The 22,989-nt window shown below is 36.2% G+C and overlaps 1 protein-coding gene across 17 annotated transcripts in view; it reads left to right on the top strand.

The window, feature by feature from the left end:
- The window catches only part of DGKB (diacylglycerol kinase beta), a 367,688-nt gene that overhangs the window by 67,464 nt on the left and 277,235 nt on the right, over positions 1 to 22,989 (top strand). For 12 of the 17 annotated variants that reach the window (XM_030503309.1, XM_030503319.1, XM_030503389.1 and 9 more), the window contains exons 3-4: positions 10,887 to 10,963; positions 15,517 to 15,537. The exons of 1 other annotated variant lie outside the window; for it this stretch is intronic. In XM_030503309.1, coding sequence (XP_030359169.1) covers positions 10,887 to 10,963; positions 15,517 to 15,537 — 98 coding nt within the window. The remainder of the gene's footprint in view (positions 1 to 10,886; positions 10,964 to 15,516; positions 15,538 to 22,989) is intronic. 4 more of the 17 variants (XM_030503396.1, XM_030503378.1, XM_030503345.1 and 1 more) reach the window with 1 other exon arrangement.

The raw sequence follows: 22,989 nt of genomic DNA, 5'->3' as shown, positions 1-22,989 counted from the left end.
GGTAGGTTTCTTTCATGATATCATCATGTATATCTTTTTTTCTGTACACTCAGTGATTAAACTTGTTTAGGAAGTAGGAGTCAGTTGGCTTCCATCCTTTCCACATGGTGCTTTCATAATTCCATCTTTGTTCGATCATTCTAGTATATTTATCCAACAGTCCATCATCAGTGTTTTAAGGCAAAAATCAGTCTACATCTGTAGTAAGTCTCATTCTTTTCTCAAGACAATTCCTTTTGAATAAAGGTCTGTCTTCCCTATGACTCACATTTGCTGAAAGCAGTCCGTTTTGCTTTTCCCTAAAGTATAACGTGGTGACAAAGGGATTCTTTTCTCCCCAAAGACAAGGAAGTAAACTTATAAGGGCTGGAGAGAAAAGTTTTAAACCACAGATACCTGTGTGCTACTATATCCATCACACAAAAGCTACTAATTGGTCGTAGTACACAAAAGAGCAAACATCTATGCTGGGGAATAAGACTGGAGAAGAATTAAGTAGTGAAGAACAGATTGATGGGATGAAACAGTGGAAAACTGGTTATAACATTATTTTAGGATTAAACATTTCTGAGGGACTAGAACAAAGATGTCTGAGAATTTATATATTCTTTTTTGTTTTATTAGCTGAATAAATTCCATAAAGTGATAATGGAGAAAGAAATAAAGCTAAAGAGAGCAAATGGCCTTTGGCTTCAAAGCCTGTAGAGGGCAAGTAATCCAAGTGTATTAAACTGCTTAAATTACATAGTTAAGCAGATATTGTTCAGGATGATTAGAGAGCTCTTTAAACTTGCTTGAGGGAGCTACTCATGTGAATAGTGTTATTACCTTGCCAGTTAAGTTTCCATGAAAATGCAGTCTTCCTTGGAGTGTCCCTCTCAGAGGACTGCTTTTTCGACATTAAAATGTTACTGGATAAAGTCACAAATGGTCCTGGTAGTAGGATTTAATGCTGCCTTTATCAGTGGACTCTGTTATAAGGTTTATTCTTGCTTCCTGTCTCCTTAGAGTCCTGCAGTGAGTGGAGAATTGTCCTATTCCAGCTTTGATATTAAATTGGAAAGGTGGAAGATTAAATCTCTTTGAAGTAAGACAGATACAGAATTCAGGTCTAATGTATTTGTAGTGAAAGGGAAAGGATTTGACATGCATCAAACAACGATCAGCAGAACACAGCTCTACAGGAGTGCAAAATGACCTTATAAGCTTTCTTTTCCTTGATGTCCATGCCTAGTACGTCTCTCTTGTACTCTCTCAAGTATTGTCCCTTATGGTCAGTACTGTCTGTAAAGTCTCTTAAGAGATTAATGAGATAAAGCAGTTAATTAATAGGAGAAAGTATTTCATGCTGACAAAAGAAAGACTTGGTACAGCAATGCTGTAAAAGACATGTTTGATTGTGAACTTGAGCATAGAGCTGTCTTAGATGGAAATCGAATTTTTTTAAATTTTGAACTCCGCAGCTAGATTTATGGAAGTAGTACTTGAAGCATATTTCTTTCTCAGAGCAATGAACATAAACCAGACTTCCCAGAATAGGTTTGCAATGGCAATTGTTAAGATAAATGAGCATATATTAACCTTAGTTAATGTGTGAAAGTGTAATATAAATACTGAGTTGCTTCACTAGTAATGGAAATAGGAAAACTCCATATATAATTAAGACAAACTTGTAGCCTCTTATCAGTCTTTTATTTTATTAAACTTCAAGTTCCCAGGCATTAGGAGAATAATATTATCCCAAAAGTTAGATCTGGAACCAGAATAGTGGTCTTTTTTGGTTTTTTATTGTTGGTTTTTTTTTGTTTGTTTTTTTGTTTTTTTGTTTTTTTTTTTTTTTTAAGATAGCTGTATGTGTATATACCACAGCAGAAACAATCTCTGCATCAGACCATGCCATTGTAAGTAAGCAGTGGTTCAGAGCCTGTGACTGCTGAGCAGATGTCTACTCAGCAGATAATTCCTCTGGACAACACAATTATTTTTTCAGTGACTAACTTTAAACTTCCTGTGATATTAATGTTTGCACAGGCTCAACACCTGTAATACTATAAGTACTCAAAGATTATATCCAAAATGGAATTATGGCAAGATTCTCAGCAAAAATGGTGGAAACTTAGAACTGCTGTTGCAGTGTCAACACTTTAAACTTGCACAAACTTAAAAACCCTGTACAAAGGAAATACAAAATTCAGAAGCTTAATATAAGCAATAATATTTTTTAATGTATTTATTTTTAGTGAGGAGTATTGAGTCATGCAATTTCAGGCAATTTCTGATAATGTAAACTGCAGCACAGTTTTAACAAATATGAAATACCATGTAACGGTCAAATCTGCTTATGCTGTCCAAAGATGTATAGAATGTAGAGGACACTTTTTCCTCTTTCCTTTTTCCGGACTATATATGGCCACCTTAACGCTAATTTTTTAATGGAGTTTTGGTAGGGTAAATCAGATAATATCTTATTGATGGCAAAAATTTATCTGAATTCACCAAATTGAACATACATATTCAGTGTATATATAAACTAAAATAAATGTTGGGCTTGGCAACATTCTTGGTAACATTGTATGTTAATGTATACAGTGTATATATAAATCCATCATGTGGAGTCTCCACATCCAAAACTAGTTAGGTATCAGAGAATCGGGCATGCCAAACTAGCAGTATACAGTAACAGTAGTACAGTGCTTGATGGAGTTTTTAATATTTTGGATTGCAACTAAAGATTAAAAAACTTCTGACAGAGTTGTCAAGGCTTGTTTCCCTGATTCCTGGGGAGAACAGGCTCTAGTGAATGCTTTTGGCAGCCCTTCTCTACTATAAGAAGCCTGTGATCACAAAGAACAGACGTTTAGGAATCAAATTTAGAAAAGACAAAGGGAAAACCATCTTATTACTACTAAATATCCTCATTAAGTGTAGGAACTTTCATCATTTGTAGTTCAAAATTTTAAAGCCTTTTGTCCCAAGACAGAAGATCATGATTGCAAGAAGTGTGGGTTATGTTTTTAAGTAACATTTCTTTGAAATAGTAAGCACATCTTGAAGTAGAAGATAGGTGTGTTCTAATGGATTAGAAACCTGTAAGACAAAAACAAGTTGAGTTGGATATTTAGTTTTAAAATTAATCCCTTGACTCATCATTTATATTGTATGTTAAGAAAATTGCCACAGGTAAAAGTCAGAAGTGTTGCCTCCAATGTTGAGAGCTAAAATTAATATCTGAAATACAGTTTCAATACATAGGATGTCAAGAACTGTCACTTTATAAACCTTTAAAACTTTGTAAGAGGAAGAGTAAAATTAATGTGATACTTTGGAAGCAAGAAACATGATAAAGCAAAATTGGTGGAGGGGGAAGTAACCATTAAATCTTCCTGCTTCAAGAGTATAAAACCAGTTCAAAAACCTTGCTGCATGGAAGAGTGGAAGAACCAGATGTAGCTTTGAAATTATGTCTTGCAATGAATGCATATAAGAAATTCTTTACTGTGAGAGTGGTGAGGCACTGGAACATGCTGCCCAAGGAACTTGTGAAGGCTCCTCCCTGTCAGTGTTCAAGGCCAGGTTGGATGGGTCTTTGAGCAACCTGGTCTAGTGGGAGGTGTCCCTGCCCATGGCAGGGGGGTTGGAACTAGATGATCTTAAAGTCCTTTCCGACACTAACCATTCTCTGATTCTATGAAACACGGGTTTTCAGGCAGCCTGTCCATAAAGAAATGGGGTAGAAAAGAAGACAAAAAGCAACAAAACCAACAACCCCTAACTGCACAGGACAACTTATACCACCCGAAGAGCTTCCCCCAAGCTCTTCAAAATAAAGTCATGTATGTTGTCTGTTAATATACTCTATACAATAATTTTTGAAGCCATAATTAAAGTTTAGGTTAAATAGGTAATGAGTTCAAAGTATACGTATTAAAACATAAAGAATAATTTTGGGGAAATAGAAACAAGTGAAATACTGTATTTTTTTTTAAATGTAGATTTCAAGACCAGTACAAATATTCTCAATTTATAAAACTGTTTCCCTGTTTTCACTTAAAATCAGAAATAACACATGCTAAATTTCAAATCGGACTGATCTGATTTTTCACTGTTAAAAAGTTAGTGCTTAGAGTTAGTATTTGGGACAAAATACGTTGTCAATAGCATTACTTCCTAAAACCAATAAAGAATGGTTTCATCATCATTCTAACTGGAAAGGTTATGAGTTGGCAGCCTGTATCAGATACTGTGAACAGCTATAAATAAGCAGGAAATGAGAAAAGGGAAAAAAAGGAGCCACAAAGTTACTTGTTGAAGGTTTTGCAATACTTTTCAGGCTTACGTGGGGTGATGGGATCTGAGGGCTGGAGAGATCTCCTGGGGTGTCTCCTGCTTCTCTGTCTCAGGGCAGTGGGTTTCTTCAAGTACAGCATATTAACTACGTGCACAAATACTGGGATGTTGAAGCTGAGTGGTAGAATGAGTTGCAATGATTTTCTCACTTTATGAACTTGGGATGAGGGAACACTGCCAGGCCTGGGTGTCCCTGCCCAGCTTTCTAGATCCTGCCTGTGGCACGGGACCCCATGTCATCCCCCTGGGGCTGGCCATCCCTGTCCTGTAGCAGGGCTGCACTCCACCTCACCAGAGTTCGCCCCATCCCCAGAAAGGTGCTGGATGCTGCCCTGCTCCTGGCTGTGGGGATATGACAGGCCCTGGCTGCCAGGCCCTGGCCTGCTGCCCTGGGGAGGCCCCAGCCCTTGCAGCGCCCCGACACCCTAAATCTTGTTCTCAGAGAAGCCCTCTGAGGATTTTTCAAACTGTTTGGGCCTTAATTTTCTGAATGTTAGGAGATAAAAGCGTCAAAAGAAGCTAAGTTAGCTGTAGTAATTTTTAAATTTAAGAGTTGATTAATTATTTTTCCTCTCAAAATGTTTTGAAGTACACACAGGAATTAGCAGTTCCTCTCAAGTCCTGGAGTACGTTTTTGTCCTTTACTTAGTTCTTCTTTTCAAAGCTTATCCCACTACCAGATGAAAATTAAGCCTCCCCCTTACTCCTCCCCAAAACCCTGTTTTTTTGCAATATACTTTTCATTTGAACGTATGAAGTAGGGAAGTGGGGTTTGATGAACATTTTTTATTAATGTGGACTAACGATGTGCTGGCACATGCAGTCACTATTGCTTTTTTCTCCGAGAAGTCCTTGATTATCTGTGTAAGTATTGTTTAGTACATAGCAATGGGTAGAATGGATCAGTGTTCCTCCTTGTGATGCGGGGCCAGGAGGATGGGTGCAAGAGGCAGCTCCTGCTTTGGGTGTCAGGAGAAAGAAGTTGTCCTCTGCAGCAGGAGCTGTGGTTCTCACCTCCCTCACCTGCTGCTTCTTCCACCTCCTCCATTCCCCGTTGCAGAAGTCACTCGCCGCCGTATTTATTATCATCTAATTCTGTCTGCATTTCTAAGCTTTTTCTGAATTGTTTGTCAGATAATTCAGTGGGAATGTGATTTGCTGGAAGGTGTAGTCACTCAGATTCTCCACTTCAATGAGTGTTACCCAAACCATAGCTAGCAACTAGTGAGGGTAAGACTCCTTTAGACCACTGGACAGTGATTGCCTTCCCAGCCCGGCCACTCTTTCAAGGCTGCAATGGGTTTTAAATTCTAAATGCAAGAAAACCAAAATTGGGTGTTTATCTCATTTAAGGTCTCAAATGCTTGTTTCTTTTGTTACATTCACATCAAAAGACCACTTGCAAGTCACAAACCAAAGCTGAGTCTTGACCTATGTTAAAAGAGCTTTGCCAAGGAGCCTGCAGCCGTGTTTGTGGGAAGTATAGGACATGTAAGCCACTGCTGCCTTCTGGTTCAGTGTCAACCATCAGGTGTCTCTTCCCAATTCAGACACACTGCAAGACTGGGTCATACTAGGAAAACCATGTTTTTATTGGAACAACCTTTTTTTGTTAGAAGGTGTAGAATTTTTACGTTTTGGTGCTGCATACAGATGTGTTGCCAGGCTTGGCCTTTTTAACATACTGGTATTTCTGGACCAGTAAAACTTTAGATTAAACAGAGCCAAAGCTTTAGCAAAAACATTATCCAGTTCTCTGAATAAAAATAAACTATGTAAAAGGGGGGGGGGGAGCTATATGCATAAATTTATATATACACATACATTTTTGTATGAATGCATCCACAAAAGAAAGAAAAGTCCATAGAAGAATAAGAACCTGTATAAAAATTGTGATGTCAACTGGATGCTGGGTTTTCACCCATTGGCTTATCTATCAAGCAGGGCTTTTGAGTTTGAGCTAGGCTTTGTTGACATGCAGAAAATTGAGTATTGAAGGTTGCACATTTTTTTTTTAATTCTTCTCAGTCACATTAAGATGTATAGAAAATACCTCTGCAGCTTCTATATGTAAATTCTGAACTTGATCATGGGAGGATTTTGGATGCCTATGATATTTTTTCATATTGTATAAAATTTACTAAAGGAATGTAGAGGTAGAAAGTGGTTATTACTTTACTTTTTATTGTAGGTGTTAAAATTAGTTACAGTCCAATAAGTATGGAGGCTATGATGAAATTCTGTTGAGATTGAAAAACGTATCTGGATTTATAAGGGAATTACTCATAATCCAGTCATTGTTTTCTAGTGATTATTTCCCTTTAAATTGTAAAAAAGATTTACCTACACAATATGGTTTGGGTTTTTTTTTCCTTTCTCTTTTCCTTTTCAAGGATTTTTTTGGGGGGAGGATGGGGAGAAAATGTAGACAAAGCATGTGATCTGGGCAAGCTTTCCTTCTGTTGTGTGTTTTCTGATTGTGGGCAAATGGTACACCAAATGCCAGTCTCAACTGAGTGCTCAATCTTACTCATCTAAAGTTGAGTAATTTTTAAAAGTGAATCGCAATTTTTAATGTGGGATAAATCTTAAATGGTTTTGAACTTAGTATGTAAATTTGTCTTCAGTTATAAAAAGTATCTTTGTTAGGACTGAAAGACAGTTAAGGAAAAAATCAGACACTTTGACACTTTTACTGTTACATATGTAGGTTTCTTATTTCTATTGTCATTGTTTTAATTGGTTTGCCTTTATTCTGAAACAGTAAATTAGCCCAGGTCTTATCTATAAATCTGTTGCTTTGGAGTCTTTATTTTAAAATTAAATTTCTGCAGCACTGTGTGGAATCCAGCTACTTTTTTCCCCATGTACTAGTAATAGCTTTTCAGTTAGCAGTCTCCCACACCATGCCTAGCCTGTTCTGCCCCAAACTCACTGGAGCCTTAGGTGGGAAACCATGTCTCACCTCATCTAAGGAAAGCTCTGATTCCTGGTCCCCAGTTTCCCTTTTTCTCTTTCCATTCTCCTGACTACATGACCACTGCAGCATGCTATCCAAATTGCAACAGAATATGGGTTTAAGGATAAGAGTTTGAATCCATTCAGGCAGAGGAGAGACTTGAAGGTCTTCTGTGTTTTGAGTGAAGGTCCAAAGCATGGGCATTCACTGGGTAAAAATGAAGTTGTGAGAATGAAAAAGAGAGAGCTGTTTCATGAAACAAACTTCATATTTAAAGCTACGTGAAATTCATACTGTGCCAGCTACAGCTTTGCAGATAAGATGGGATTTAAGCTCTGCAGTGACAGGCTATGTGCTATATCTACACGTATTTAGAAAGTGCCTCTCTTGAGGAGGGCTTGGAATACAGAGACTTAGACAAAGGAGGAATTTGTCCGTGATTTAAGAAACACGTAAGACTAATGCAGTGAATTTGTATTTTAACGTGAGTGGTGCTTATGAATTTATTGAGACTGCTCACAAAGAGGTAAGTTGCTGAGTTATGTAGAACACATGTACTTGTAGGTAAGTGAGAGTACAGGTTCTGGTTTGGTGATTATGTTTACACCACCATTTTGAAGTGAGTATGTAGATGATTTGTATCAGACTAAACTGTAGTAGAACCCATAGCATTGTTGTTATTTCCTAGCTAGGAAGCTTAGGAAAAAAAGTTAGGAAAACTTCCAAGTTACTTCTGAATATATTTTCTGGAATTTTTGGTCTATTTTTGACAGAAAGCAAGTACTTGACTTTTTAAAGAAGAATTGAGAAAATTTCATTGGAGTTTCTCATTTTTGTGGGCGTAGTGCTTTCCAAGGCAATACCACTTGTATTTCTAATCCCCAGATAAGAATGAAACTTGAAAATTATCCTATTATTTATACTTCTTTAGGTCAGCTTCTTAAAGATATAACATGTTCCTAACACTAGTTTGCCTACTAGAGGCTGAGGAAGATTCATATGTTCTGAGGAGTGTCAGCGCTGTTGAAGAGTACGCATGCAGAAGATAGTTGGCATTTGACTTAAATTATTGTTCTGTCATTCTGAGCATTTTAAAAGATTTTTAGTTGTGTTAGTTTGGATACTGTCACAGGAACTGAAAAAATGATTGAATGACTGTGAACAGAAGACTGAAAAATGGTTCTGTCTTGGCTGTGAGATGTATGTTGTGGTGCTTGTAATAAATACAGCTCCTGTCCAGAACGTGAAAATCTCTTGAAGAGTTTTGCTGGGACAACTAAAGCAGAATTTGCATCCGCAGACCCTTTTTTCTTGTCAGTTATTTCAAGCATGGAATTAGTTATGCTTTTTAGATGTGACTGCTTCAAGCTTATGCACAAAAAAGGAGAACAGTTGTGTTGTTGCCGGAATAGAGAATATTTGCTATCTTAATGATACTTGACTAAGAAAAGTATGAATAAAATAAAGAATTTATTTTTAATAAGTAACATGACAGGTTTTCCATTTTAGTTATGGTTGCATAGGCATAATACTAATCTAAAGATAAATAGACTTTAACTGGCAAAACATGAAAGAAGCACAGTCATTGTTGGGAGAAGAACCTCAAGACACTGTTTAAAGTTGCTACAAAATGGGCCATTTCTATTTTATTTATTTATTTCTATTTTATTTATTTATTTACTGTGGATAATAGAAGGTGTGTGAGAAGAGGAGACCTTCTGTCTTGTGTGTTTAACCTCTTTCCTCCAAAGTGTAGAAAAATCCTATTTTAGTATGAGGTTGAGTCTCCTCTGTCATACATCTGCTCATCTCACGCTGCTGCTTTCATGCTTCTTCACTTCATTATCATAAGATACAATAATTTTTATATAAAACTGTGTATATGACTGCTGAAAAACATACTGAAATAATAGAGATGAAGAAATTTTTGTCACTCATCAGTTTGTGTTCTTGTCCTCATCAGTAAATATCTAACCCATCAGCTTCTGTTTACAGTTCTTAATAAAATTTATTTCTTACCATATTGATTAATGTTTTTTACACTTGAAGTTGTAATTATCTGCTGTATTTCAAATGACACAATATGACTATTAGTGACTTTATCAAGTAAGTATTTGTTGTGAGTGCCCATGAGACTAGCTAAACTCCATTACTTACAGTTGCCAATAACGTTGACATACATCTGATTAGTGAAAATGGACTGTTTTATTGAGGCCACACATAGTCTTGGGTGGTTTTGTTTAAGAAAATTTCATAAAATGACAAACATTGGGAAAAGCCATTCTTATTACAGTCTAAACTGTGTAAGAGGGTAGAGGGGAAACAACTCCTCCAGCACCTCTTAAAATGGTGTTTTTACTGGTGTTTTTAACTGTTACGAACTGTTACAAAGCTATTTTTCAAATCCTTTGCTGCTAAATGCTAAAAACACTTTTTTTTTTTTCTCCCACCCAAATGTACTTCAAGTTTGAGGTGCTGAATTTACTTGTAAGAACTATTACAATACTATATTTTGTTGATATAATTTAAAAAATCAGGAAGACTAGGTCCTAATGTTTGTAATTTTAAGGGTTTAACTAATTGCTCATGTGATAGTCTTGGTGTACTCTTTGCTTCTCTCCTTTCCTTCCAGGTTTTGTTGTACAAATAAATGTGCAGCCATTAATTTTACCTGCTTTCTTTTGTAATGCATCTGTTACTCATTACTAGTTTACAGTTTACTTCAGTGTTGTGTCCATTATGCACATTTGACTAGTATGCACTCAACTATTGCATTTTAAAGAAAAAATTGAATTACAGTTATTTTTGCTGTATTGCTGAGATATTTAAGGTTGAAAAATGATTATGTGCATGATGTATTCTAAGCAAATCTGAGTTTAAGAGTTGTATGTAGTGGCTACTTATTGAAATAACTGTTATTCTGCATGTAGACAATTAAAAACAAAGTGGAAAGGTTAGATCTGTGTGCTTCCGAACTGCAGGGATTTTGCACAATTCTTTTAGACAAAAGTTGTCCTAAAGTTACTGTAGCTGACAGTGGTTAGAATATCTTAAAGGTCTGCAAAAACTGATGTGTTGATAGCAACCTTTGTTTTCTGTGATGTGATTGAAGAAAAATTTTTTTTTTTTCTTCCATTTTCTCCTTTATCTTGATATTGTCTGCCTTCTCTGACAGAACCTCTAATACTGGCAGCTGTGCCAGCGGAGATTTAGTAGCGGTGTTGGGAATGACTGTGTTGCGTAGATGACTTGCGTTTCAAGGACGAGAAAACTCACTTGAAATAGTCCTTGCAGACAGCTCTTTCAGATATATGCTACCTAACAATAGTTAAGGATTGGGTCAAAGACTGTTCACTTCTGAGCATTTTGTGTTTACTTGCTGGTTTTTATATTATTTAATGAGAGGGGATAGTATGTTATCATTTTCTTTGTGCCCACAGCTCTCATACAGCTAGAGAAAATTACTAATATTCATTGAGAAAAGCTATTAGCAGTTTGGTTCTTGTTTCTTTAATTACAGTTTATATTTTGTAAATCAGTTTTCTTTATTTTCATTTTCTCTCTCTTATTCTTCATCCAGATTCCACCAAGAAAATTAAAGATGTCTTAGAAGAATTCCACGGCAGTGGTGTGTTAGCAAAATATAATCCTGAAGGGGTAATTCTTCTTCTTTCTTCAGTGGTCAGAAATGGTGGGGAGAAATATTTACAAGTGTTGTAGCAAATCTAAGCATTTGAAATAGAAAAATATGTATAAATCAGCTGTTTGGGTATTTGAATCTGGTTGGAAAACAAAAATGTGAATATTTTGAAGAACTAGGAGTTTATAAATATCACATTAGACAGACCTGCTTAGTAATTTACATAAAACCACATTATCTTTTCGAAGATTTAAACAGACTATCATGGTTTAGCCCCAGCTGGCAACTAAACCTTACACAGTTGCTCACGCACTCCTCCCTGGTGGGAAGGGGAAGAGAATTGGAAGAGTAAAAGTGAGAAAACTCGTGGGTTGAGACAAAGTCAGTTTAACAGGTAAAGCAAAAGTGTGCATATGCAAGGAAAGCAAAACAAGGGATTCATTCACCACTTCCCATTGGCAGGCAAGTGTTTGGCCATCTCCAGGAGAGCAGAGATCCCAGAGATCTTATTTCTCAAGACAAGTCTTGGAAAGACTTATTTGTATTCCCCAGTATGGTGACTTGGGAAGACAAATGCCATCGCTCCAAACATTCCCCCCTTCTTTTTTCTTCCTCCTAGTTTATATGCTGAGCATGATGTCATATGGTATGGAATATCCCTTAGGTCATTTGGGGTCAGCTGTTATGTCTGTGTCCCCTCCCAACTTCTCCTACACCCCAGCCTGTGAACCTGAAAAAAGGCCTTGACTTTATGTAAGCACTGCTCAGCAATAATGAAAACATCCCTGTATTACCTGTTTTCAATACAAATCCAAAACATAGCCTCATACTGACTACCATGAAGAAAATTATCACAACCAAAACCAGCACACAGACACAAAAAAATAAAACCCTCTTGGTAAGTTTAACATGCTTCCCAATTCTTTTCAAATATTCGAAATGTTAAGCATAATTTTGAAAGTTAGAAAAGTAATACCTGTTCAGCTAAGATTTCTTTTTAAATTCTGTTTCTCCTGTGTTGTTTCTGGTAGTGGGATCCTCATTATTAAAGGAGAATTTTTTTCTCACAATATGAAGAATTCAGCTGAAAAAAAGTGTGCGTGTGTGCATGTGCATTATCTCTACAGATTCACTACTAGACAAAGTATTCTGGTTTGGCTGGTAGAAAAAGCCATCTCTTATTTTCTTTTGTTATCCCCAATTGCAATTTGTATCTGCTTAGCACATCCTAATAGTGTGACTCAAAATTTAGCTGAATAAAAACCTATTTCAGTAATGTTTCTAATAATAATGTTTCTAACTATGCTTGCATTATGTAGAGTTCAGGGTAGACAAATGAAAATTACTTCAGCTTACATTTCAGGATGTAAAAGACAATTATTGTCAAGTAAAGTAGTTATAACTCATTAAGTATTGAAAAATTATTTGTCACTTTGAACTTTGCAAAGCAGAATGTTCAAATAGTCAGTTTTTGAGGAAAATATTTCATAATTCAGTAAAATATTATAAGTTGATCTTGTAAATGATTGTATTAAATCTCCATTATTTTAGTTAAATAGAATCATAGGTTATGAAAGGATGGGAATACTATGGTCATCTAATTTATTCTCGAATGTGGGGGGTTTTTTGTGTGTTTTTGTGGGGTTTTTTGTGGGGTTTTTTTTTTTTTAGAGAAGTGTGAACTGTCAATTTACAAATTCAATGCTTCCTCTTTTTTTTTTTTTTTTTAATTTGGCTGTTTTCTTTGTGGTTTTAGACTGTGATAAAATAGTCTTAATTTATTATTCAGATTTTTTTCTTGAAATTCTTCACTTATTTTCAGTTATCATGTGTTTTCAGATTTGTGAAGTGTAAACTTTTAAAGTACAAAATAATTGTGCATTTTATGGGTATTTGAATAACATGTTGCCACGTAGGTGACACATTGTCAAATTTGTGTATAAACAAATCAGTATTTGAAGTTGTGAGATTAATCTCTCTCAACAAAGTCGTTCCTCCAATTTGGGAGTACATGAAGGTTGAATCATGGCAAAAAGTGATCAGTATGGGCACCTGGAACAACTGCTCTAACTGAAGGCAGGTGAATCGGCAGAATTTGTGTCAAGCTGGAGTTAATAAACACAGTTGGTCCTGAGCTTAGTCTGTGACACTGTATGGTGTTTCCCAGTGTTCTTCAGTTCACAGCAATTTGCAGAATCCTACAAATGTATCAAAATATCCAGGGATTATAGAGCAGAAGACCACCTAAGCCAGTGAGTAGGATGGGAGGATGGAAGGGGCAGAAGAAATGCAAGTCAGGTACCCTGTGATGGCTTCAGTGTCTTCAGCAGGGATCAAGTGGTTCACTACTACTTGGTCAACACTGGACCCAGGCTAACCCTGGCAGCTTTTATACTTTGCTGCTTAGCACATAGACTTCAGGGAGTGCAGCATAAGGAAAACACAGCTAGCAGTGAAGCTACTTTGGATCTGGTAGAATTTATTAGCTCAAGTTTCATTCTATAAGCTACTGGACTGGAAGCAAAATGGCTGAAATTTCTTCTGCAGTTGAATGAATATTCCAAGTTAACATACCTTTGCACAAGTATGTCTGTATTTTTCACATGGATTCAACCTACCATGTGGATAATCTCTTCACAAATGATTTGCGAGTTGGATGAGGACTCCATGAGTTGGATGTACTATTTAAGTAATTAATTGTTATCTCTAAATGAGATGACAAAAATTGACTGATTTCAGGTGGATCAGTCACAGTACAGCTTTTTACTTCCACATACTGAAGACAGCACTTCCATTTTGTTGTGTTTTGTAAAGGATACCATTGTGTTTCCATTTTAGCTCTTTGTTTCCTAGATCATTATGTCATAAGCACTCAAAGTAATTTTCAAGTATTTTCTACCAAAAGGTGGTACCAGTTTTTTACCAGTAAACATGGGGCATAAAGTTATGGCAGATTTAGCAGAGCGACAAATTTATGTACTTTAAAAAAAGCATTAAGAACTTCCTGTTTCAAGCCTCTCCCTGCTCAGAGGGTTCAGGAATTTATTCCACTATGCTGCTTCTATATTGCAGTTTTTTATCACAAGCCGATGTAATGGGATGCAAATAGCAAAAGAAAAGCTATTGGTATCGAAACTTGTTACATGAAGTCATCTGGTTTGTTCTTCCATTATCTTATATCTTGTTGAGTGAGTGGTTTTGGGGCTTAGTGGAAATGATGTATCTGATTATCAGAAGGTCATCCAGTATAGGGAGTTTATTTATTGAGCTTTTATTCTCTGCTTTCAATGAAATGGAGATGACTAAAACTTCTACAAATGCTACTGAACCTTTGCCCTTCCACCTTTTGTAAGTCAATGTCAAATATGCAATGAAGAATAGATTTTATACCTGATATAAGACACACAGGTAAGTTAAGATCCGCCTCCTGGAGAGCTGTGATTTATAAAATAAATCTCAGATGATGGAAATAATATTTAATTAATTAATTTCAGCCATTTCATTTTGAAAGGAGCACTGAATAGGCTAGCAAGAATTAGGAAAGCAAATGGAGCTAAAGACTGTATCTAAATGGGCAGTAAGTACACACCACTGTGTGCTTGTAGTCCTAGTTTTGTCATCCTTTGTGAGGGTTTCTTGTTTACCTGCTTGCCTACTTGCCGTCTAGAGCTCTTAAGGTTAATCAGTGCATGAAGAGTGACATGGAAGGTGTGTGGAGGGGTCTCAGCCAGGCAAGCAGTCAGGCTGCAGCATGGAGCAGGGCAATGCTCCAGAGTTCCACAGTTCAGATGTGGAGAAAAAGAATAAATCTGCATATGTAGAAAGATCAGGAAGGTTATGGCAATGAGTGCATGATGCAAGGCACATCCCATGGTTGGATCTGCCCAGAGAGGTGAAGCCCCAAGTTTGGCAGAATGTTTGCAGTCAGGTTGAAATCATTTGCCTACTCCAAAGTTGCTAATTGTTTCCCCTTGGATTATGGGGGCTTCAGTCTGCTCCCCTTCCCTGTCTTCCAGCTCAGTGGGCTGAGTACCCAGAGAACAATCAGTCTTACTGTTAAAGACTGAGGCAAAGAAGGCATTAAGTACCTCAGCCTTTTCCTCATCCCTTGTCACGATGTTTCCATCCAATAAAAGATGGAGATTCTTCTTAGCCCTCCTTTCGTTGTTAATGCATTTATGGAATTTAACATTTACCATTACCATTCATTTCTATTTAAGTTATTTCATTAACAACTATTCTTGACAACAAATAATTTTTGTGTTATTTTTTTAAAGTACACAGGGAAAGACAAACATTATATTTACTTTTTTTTCCTTGGTTATCTGTCATTGCATGGTTAAAAATAAATTGCTTGCACACTCTAATCAAGACTAGAATGCTGACAGAACCATTTTCTGGGCATATGCACTAATGCAAGAAAATGACATATTCTGTCTAATGTCTTAAACCTGTTCACTTACATCACTAACCTTTCAACAAAAGTAGTTCTAGTCTTAAAAACAGAGCCTAAGTGTTATGACACTGCACTAATGTATGTGTGTTCTTTCTTTCTTTGCATGCATTACAGAAACAAGATATACTTAATCAAGTAAGTAATCTTAATTTGAATTTTTTTCCTTTTCTATGCATAGGAGCAGTATCTTTTATTTTGTAGGCTTTTATTGAGATATCACTTATTAATACTGCATGTGGCTGTTCTGTGGGATAATAGACAAATATTTAAAACTGAGAGCAAAGAGCACTCTTTTTCTGCTGGCAGACTTTTTCACTAGGTGAATTTCATTTTGTTATTTGCAGTATATAATATTGCTAACATTAATTGAGAGGAACATGAAAAATAAAATAAAAGCAAGTAATCAACTTGTTCCATACTCATCACAGAAATTTCTGCTTACGAGTGAGATCTCATAATGGTTTGTATTACTCTGAAATGACAATAACAACTCTCAGAAAAAAATACTGTTTCTGTAACCATATAATACCATTTGTATGTACCAGGCTTAAAATTGAAGATTTAATAGTTTAAATAAGGTTATAGTGTGCTTTAAGCAATTGTGACTTTACTGCAATTGCAAGAGAAATGGTTAAATAGCTGATTGTTATCCCAAGATTCTGCTCCTGAGAAGCTTCAGTAGCCTAAAACCAGGTATAAAAATATTATGAAAAATAACAGCAGCTATGGAAGAAGAAGTAATCAAATGAACTAGTTTTTAAAATGACCTAGTTATTCTTTCTTTGTAGCAGAGAGGTGTTAACAAGCCCCTGCTCTACTGTCCTGGAAAGAGGCAGCCAGAACACGAGAACCATGCAAAAGTTCAGAAACCGAAAGGATTAGTTTTGTAGGAACCCCTCACTTTCTGGGGTCAAAGGCCAGTTGATCTTTCAGAGGTGTGTTACTGAGAGCAGTACTCCCTGTTCACAAAAGGCCTCAGTTCTCTTTAAATGACCGACATTTCTTTTTTAGTAAGCTAACAGAGTGACTGCAGTGGGTCCTGCAAGAGCAGGTATTCAGGTTAAAGCAGTGTGTCTAGGACCACTAATCTCATTAGTTATTTTTGATAATTACCTGGTCAAAAGAAGTAGATGGATACTAATAGAATCAACTCACTAAACCAAGTTTGGGAATTTTTGCTAAAAAAGGAGAAAAATATGAATATTATGCTGGAAAAGCTTTATGACATTATGGACTATAGTAAATAGAAATAGAATGAGATGCACTAGGGTGGAGTATGATGTGGTGTACCCTGGGACTTGTGACATTGACAGATAACTTGCTGTGTACAGTAGCTGATCACAAGATGATTGCAAAGCATCACTGTGGTTTGGTCTTGAAGAAGAGAAATATATTACTGGGACATTGTAATAGTATTCCTGTGGCCATGATGGTCTGAGAACAAGACAAGATTTGTAAGAAAAAGTTGGGTCTTAGGACCATTGTCATAAATGGAAAACTAAAATGTTAAGCACACAGAAATATGGATTGAAAGAAGGATTATTGTGCTGTTTCTCTCTGCTGCATTCTTTGATTTTGTAGAAGATCTAGTTTACTCCAAGGACCTTTCCTTATTATAATATACAAAGCGAAGTATTCTTAGTACAGATAGGAAGCTATAATTTTCTATAAAAAGGTGCTGCAGAAACCTTACATTTTGACCAAATGATGGGACAAAGTGAACTCAAATTTGAACTAATTTACAGAAGGGTTAGTAGGAGGCAGAGAATTACAGCATATCTATTATGTAGAAGCCAGTCCCTCACATATAACAAACTGATAGCTAGTAAAGGATGTTGTATCTTTCTAGCTACAAAAGAGAAAATTCGTGTAGCTTGTGTGTATCACCAGCAGAAAACTACTCTTCAGATACTGGGCACTCTGTTTTTCTGGCTCTCTGGGCAGAATTTCTAGGGAAACAGCTTCTAGGATACCTAGAGAGTTGGGAAGCCTGCCAGGCAGAGATTCTGGCAGTCTGACTGTAAGCCTGCTTTCTGTGGAAAGTATTGAGGGCACCGAGGCGTAAAATGTTTCAGATAGTCATTTTCTGCTGCAAAAGTGTTCAGTTTTGAACATTTCTTTATCATCCTTAGTGGTCCCTCTGTCTCTTTTCCTCAGCCTGTGCTAACATCTCTTCCTCCTTTATATCTTCTTTCTGTTTTGATACTTCCCCTCGCTGCCTTAAGATCCCATTTTCATTTACATGTTACCTGCTTAATTCTCATAGTTTGTTAAATGGCTAACTCAAGGATGATTTTACAGTTCTGATGTTCATTAGATACCCTTTCAAAGTATTTTAAAAGAGAGTTTATTTTTTTGGCTTATTAGGGTACCACCATCAGTATTTAGCTAGAAACTGGGTAGAGAATTTTAAGCTGTCTTGATGTTCAGGCCAGACGGATTATTCTATGCCAAAGAATATGCTGCTTCAAGCTACACCATTTCTAAAAGGAAAAAAAAAAAAAAAAAAAAAAAAAAAAAAAAAAAAAAAAAAAAAATTAAAAAATGGAGGGTCACACTGGGATCTGTTTTATTTTTAACATATTTTATTTGAAGAGTGACAGATTACTCTGACAACATTTCAGCTCCTCTAACAGGATAAAAGCAGTAGAAATATGGTACCAATTATGGTACTGAGTTATAAAGTGTGAAAAATGCTAACCTCATATTTTCATGTTAATTTGAAATCAGCTACGTTGTTCTTAAAGTGAAATAAACACAGAAAAAATCTTTCAGAAAGATACATTTAGTGTATTTCTTGATTGTTATATTGCCGTTAATGAATATTAAGCTATCTACTCTTCACTCTGTTCAATATGTAATAATTTATGGATATTTCTTCTAACATTCACCAGTAATACAAGATCCTTCTAAATGTATGTGCCTTAGCACTCTTTCTTCTTAAAAAACTACCACCTTGGTATGTCAATATAGCATATTTATTAAATTTATGTATTTATGTGTGTAGTACTTATTGATATACAAACTTACACACATATATAATCATATACTAAAGAAAACCTGGTAGTAAAGTTTATTTTTTCTTTCACGGATATAAGACTAGGATGACAGTGCAGTGGCTGGTGAATACATTCCAGATTTATTTTAGTAATTAGCATCAATGTATTTTAATAGCATGAGAATGTAGTACAAGGTTATGCTTGAAAGTCTAGTTACTGCATAAAAATTGAGTCTTCTCATTTCCATTTTGGGTGTTCTGTTGAGTGTTTTTGAAGAGATATGCTAGTTGAGAGAAAATTTCATCAGTTATATCTGTAGTATTGATAGTATCCGAATATTTGTCCTTATGGGGTATTTGGTAGGAGCAGCCTGTGACAGTATGTGATTTTATTGTTTTGGTTTTTTTCTGTAGAGTTTTATCTCAGTAGATGAGAATTTGGACGCCGCTTTAGCTAAAAATTAATTTTATTTGGTTACCAGTACTTTCAAAGTTAGTTGTGTAAAAAATGTATTAAGTTAAATGCTTAGATCAGAAAATGTTAAGGCCTTTCAATTTAAATCAAACTTAGCACTGATGCACAAAGGTATTCTTCATGATGAATTCCAAATTTAATTTGAATTTCTGCTATATGAAGGTTAGAAATATATTTTAAACGCCAGAAAACCTATGCATTCTCATGTAATTCAAGTTTTCTAGCTTATTAACCCTCTCTGTGTGGTCTCTGATTTTTCCCCCCCCTCCCCACTCTCCCCATATTTTGGCAAAAGTCAGGTTTTTAAACATTGTCAGACTCAATGAATCTTAAAACCTTGGACTTTTTACTAGGAATGCTTTAGCGTTGCTTTTCACAGGTAATCATGTAATTGTCAGTAATACAGTAGCATTAATGTGTGTGATTGTTGTCATAGTATTATGTGTGAATCAAGGCCCTGTACATCTACTCCTTTTTCAACAGCTCTTTTTTCAGATATTGGGTCGATATAAATTTCTTGAAAAGAAATTGTCAATTAAGTGGACCTACAAACAAAAATAACCCAGAGCTATTACTGTCAGTAGATTAAAGCTAAATATCCTCTACATTTGTGGCACCATTTGGAGATCCGGCAACATAATTTAAAAAGTAATTAATTGAAAATTACATTTCAACATAATTATCTTTCCATTATCTCTGAAACATTCTCTGTAATAAGTGAAAACCTTATTTCATGGAACTCTGTTGAAATTGAATGATTTCTCCCTTCCCCTCCCACCCTGTTTTTCAGGATGACAAAAACAGTGGCTTATGTTGAAATATTTTATACAAATTTGAAAGATGAAAAAGACCAAAAAGAATGTGTTATTTTTAAAGAATTTATAGATGGAGATTAATTCCAAACACTACATGTCTTGTTCCCATTTATGTAGCCAGTGTGGTGCGGAGGAATAAAAGGAGTTATTATTCTACCCCTCTGTGTCCTGACTCATCCACAGTGAGAACTCTTTTTTCAAGAGACTATTAATAACGTTGCTTTTTTGCATCTTGTGAGGAGAAAGAAAGTGGAGTGATACAGCTTCTCTTACTTCTTTTTACATGTCTTCCAGCAGAACTGGTTATTGCATTTACATCAGCTAGGAAAACATAGGAGGCAGTTAGAACTTTTCTGTTGCAGTTTGGTGTTAGGGTACATCTTGAATCAAAAGCTGACAATTTTTTTGACTAAATTTATTTTCTCTTCATATGTCTTAGTATGGTCCTTACTTAACTCCTTAGTAGGAGTTAAATTATTGCATAGCATAATTAAAACCTCTGAATGATTTTCTTTATAATTAAGGATGCAGAGCTTGCTTCACTTGCATATATCCTGTTTTTCACTGAGAAACTATTTTTTGTGTATTCTCAGTATTAGGGATATATTGAGTTGTGATGTCTATACCATGGAGAGTTCTTTGTATGGTTTATGCATTTATGTGTGTGTTGGCACAGAACATACACATAAATGCATACATCTTTACAGTGTGCATACGTGGATTTTTCTTGATCTTGGTTTTTTGTGTACTGTCAGTAAAGCAGAACAATTACAAAATTGCACAGCTTAACTGCAGTAGGAGAAAGGAAGAAGTCAGATACTCACAGTATCGTATTTCCTTTTTTTCACTAGTTCCGCACTTCTTACCCCTGCCTCATTGGCCAGTTCTACTCTGTGAGATGGAGAAAAAAGGGATGAATTTCCACAGCTGACTTGTCTTACCTACAGTGACATTTGTAGTCAGGGACACCACAGCCTGAAATACATAATTTAAGGAATATTAACTTCTGCTTAGTGCAACAGGGGAGAAAGCTGAATTGGTGTGGGGAATGCAATAGCTGTATGAATGTTTGATATCTTGTAAGAAGTAAAAGGCCAGTGAAAATTGCTGACAGTGTGTCAAACTGTTGGGTTATAGTTTCCTGTGTGTGCTTGCGTATGATTCCTATGGGTCTCATGCTCATGGTTCCTCAGCTCCTACCAATGCAGATTTTCACTACAAAACAGATACATTGTGAGAAATTTGTGACATCACTGATTTTTAGAAACTAGAAAGCAACGCTGTTGTATACAACCAGTCACCCAAGATCAGTCCTATTCTGTATGTAGTAGAGGATGAGCAGAATATGGTACATTTACTCTGGATTGTGGAAGGACAGGTATCTGTTCTCTGCAAAGACACTAGAATTTATAGGAGTGATTCTGTGCTTTCAGTTATGTAGGTAGCTCTTTTAAGGCAGATTTTACAACCTGCTGACCTGGCAATGCAGATGTAGTTCAGCCTCTTTGGCATACAAGGTGTTAGAAGCCGTTCTGCTATTTACTCAAAATCAGGTGTTTTAAGGCACTTCCATAGCCTGTTGAAGCCATAATCAGATCAGAGACCTGAGCAAGTCCTGTATTTTTGGTTGAATATTGGTCTGTACATGTCTGATACAAAATTAGAAGGCACCTGAAATTGTCTTGTTAGTTTGCCAAGTATAGTCATAGCTGCTACTCGGAAACCAGTCCTTGAATTCTTGTTTTTCCTGAGATTGAGAGACTCACCCTCTGTGAACTAGCACTAAATTAGTCTAATGTACTTATCAGTGAGTGCTTGAGAAGAAACAGAACTCTTATCGTAGTAATTAGAGAATTTTTTTAAGCATATTAAGCGTAGACTGTCCTCCATTTATTTCTCCTTGGAGTCTCGCATACTCTGGGAATCTACTGTTCAAAAGAAACTTTTATAGGTAAAGCCAGTCATCCAGAAGGGTTTTGCTTTGGAGCCTAAATATCCACCTGGAAAAGGATATTAAAGCATGAGAAAGTTTCCAACCAGGAGGGAAACATTTGCCCAAACTTTACATGGCATAAAGTCAGATTGACGTGAAGTCAACTTGCCATCATGTTTATGGCAAGGTAATAGTTTTGGGGAACAGCTGCCTCCACAAAGCAAAACAGATCCTGGAGAAAATTTTCACTTTGCATTGAACATTTTTTCTTTGAACAAAGCTCCATTCTGATCCCATTTGCTTGGCCAGTTATCGTTTCATGACATTTGTGCAAATCTGCACCTGCTCCAGTTTGACTATGCTTCTCTGTACAGTGTGCAAATGCTTGAAGGAATAGCAGGTACTCTAGAATTAACGCATCTCCTTCACATAAGAAATCAGTGGTCTAATCAAGAAAAGTCATTAATTTTAGAAAAATCTCATTGTGTTTTATTATGCTTTCCCTTTGACAAAGAATTTGCTTTGACAAAGAATTTGCTGTAACTCCAGACTGAAAACTGGTTCTAACAAATGTTTTCTAGACCTGTGCAAACCCTTCATCTGTCTTCCTCTTCTTTAGGCCTTTCATCGTTGCACATTCTATAAAAAGTGAATATTAGAGGACTGGCTCTTGCATGCTTCTGTAGGGAGAACTGAAATATAGAAGTCCTCTTGGCTGCTGCCAGAAAGGAGGAAAAGAATTAAGGAGCAGAGGTGCAGTGGAGACAGAGGTGCTAACAAGGTTGGAAGCATTGATAGTCACTGCTGTTTCACCTTGTGCCTGACTGGCTCATATGTTACCTCCTCCCATACTCCATTTTGTCCATAAATGGCATCATCTCTCTCTCTCAAGATTTCTAGTTTAGACAAAATAGGTGCTATATAGTATTACCTTTTGCAGCTTCCATTTTGTATATCCATGCAGCTAGTGTTGCTTTAGTTTTATATTCTTATATTTTACAGTATCTTAAAATGTAAAATATATTTTACAATATTTTACAATGTAAAACGTTGTAACTGAGCTCCTTGAGTAACAATTTTTTACTTATTCCAATAATAGTATTATAAGGGTAATTCTTGGCCTAATTATTTTTGCTTTATCCTCATTCTTAGGCTATTTGAGGGAAGGAATTTTCTTCAAAGTAATAGGAGTTGGCAGAGAAAATCCTAGTTGTTTGTGTTTGCAGCTTCCATGTAAAGTGGAGGATGCCATAAGCGTCAGAAAAATTTCCGCCACAACACATTGGTTGGGTGTGGTTCTTTAACAGGACAAATTCAGCTGAAACTGAAGATCTCGGCCAGTCTATCTGTGTTTGCTTAGTCAGAC

The sequence above is a fragment of the Strigops habroptila genome, chromosome 1, assembly GCF_004027225.2.
Source record: "Strigops habroptila isolate Jane chromosome 1, bStrHab1.2.pri, whole genome shotgun sequence".
NCBI classification, from domain to species: domain Eukaryota; kingdom Metazoa; phylum Chordata; class Aves; order Psittaciformes; family Psittacidae; genus Strigops; species Strigops habroptila.
Note: the sequence above shows the minus strand (reverse complement) of the source record. Positions and strands in the feature narration are given on the sequence as shown.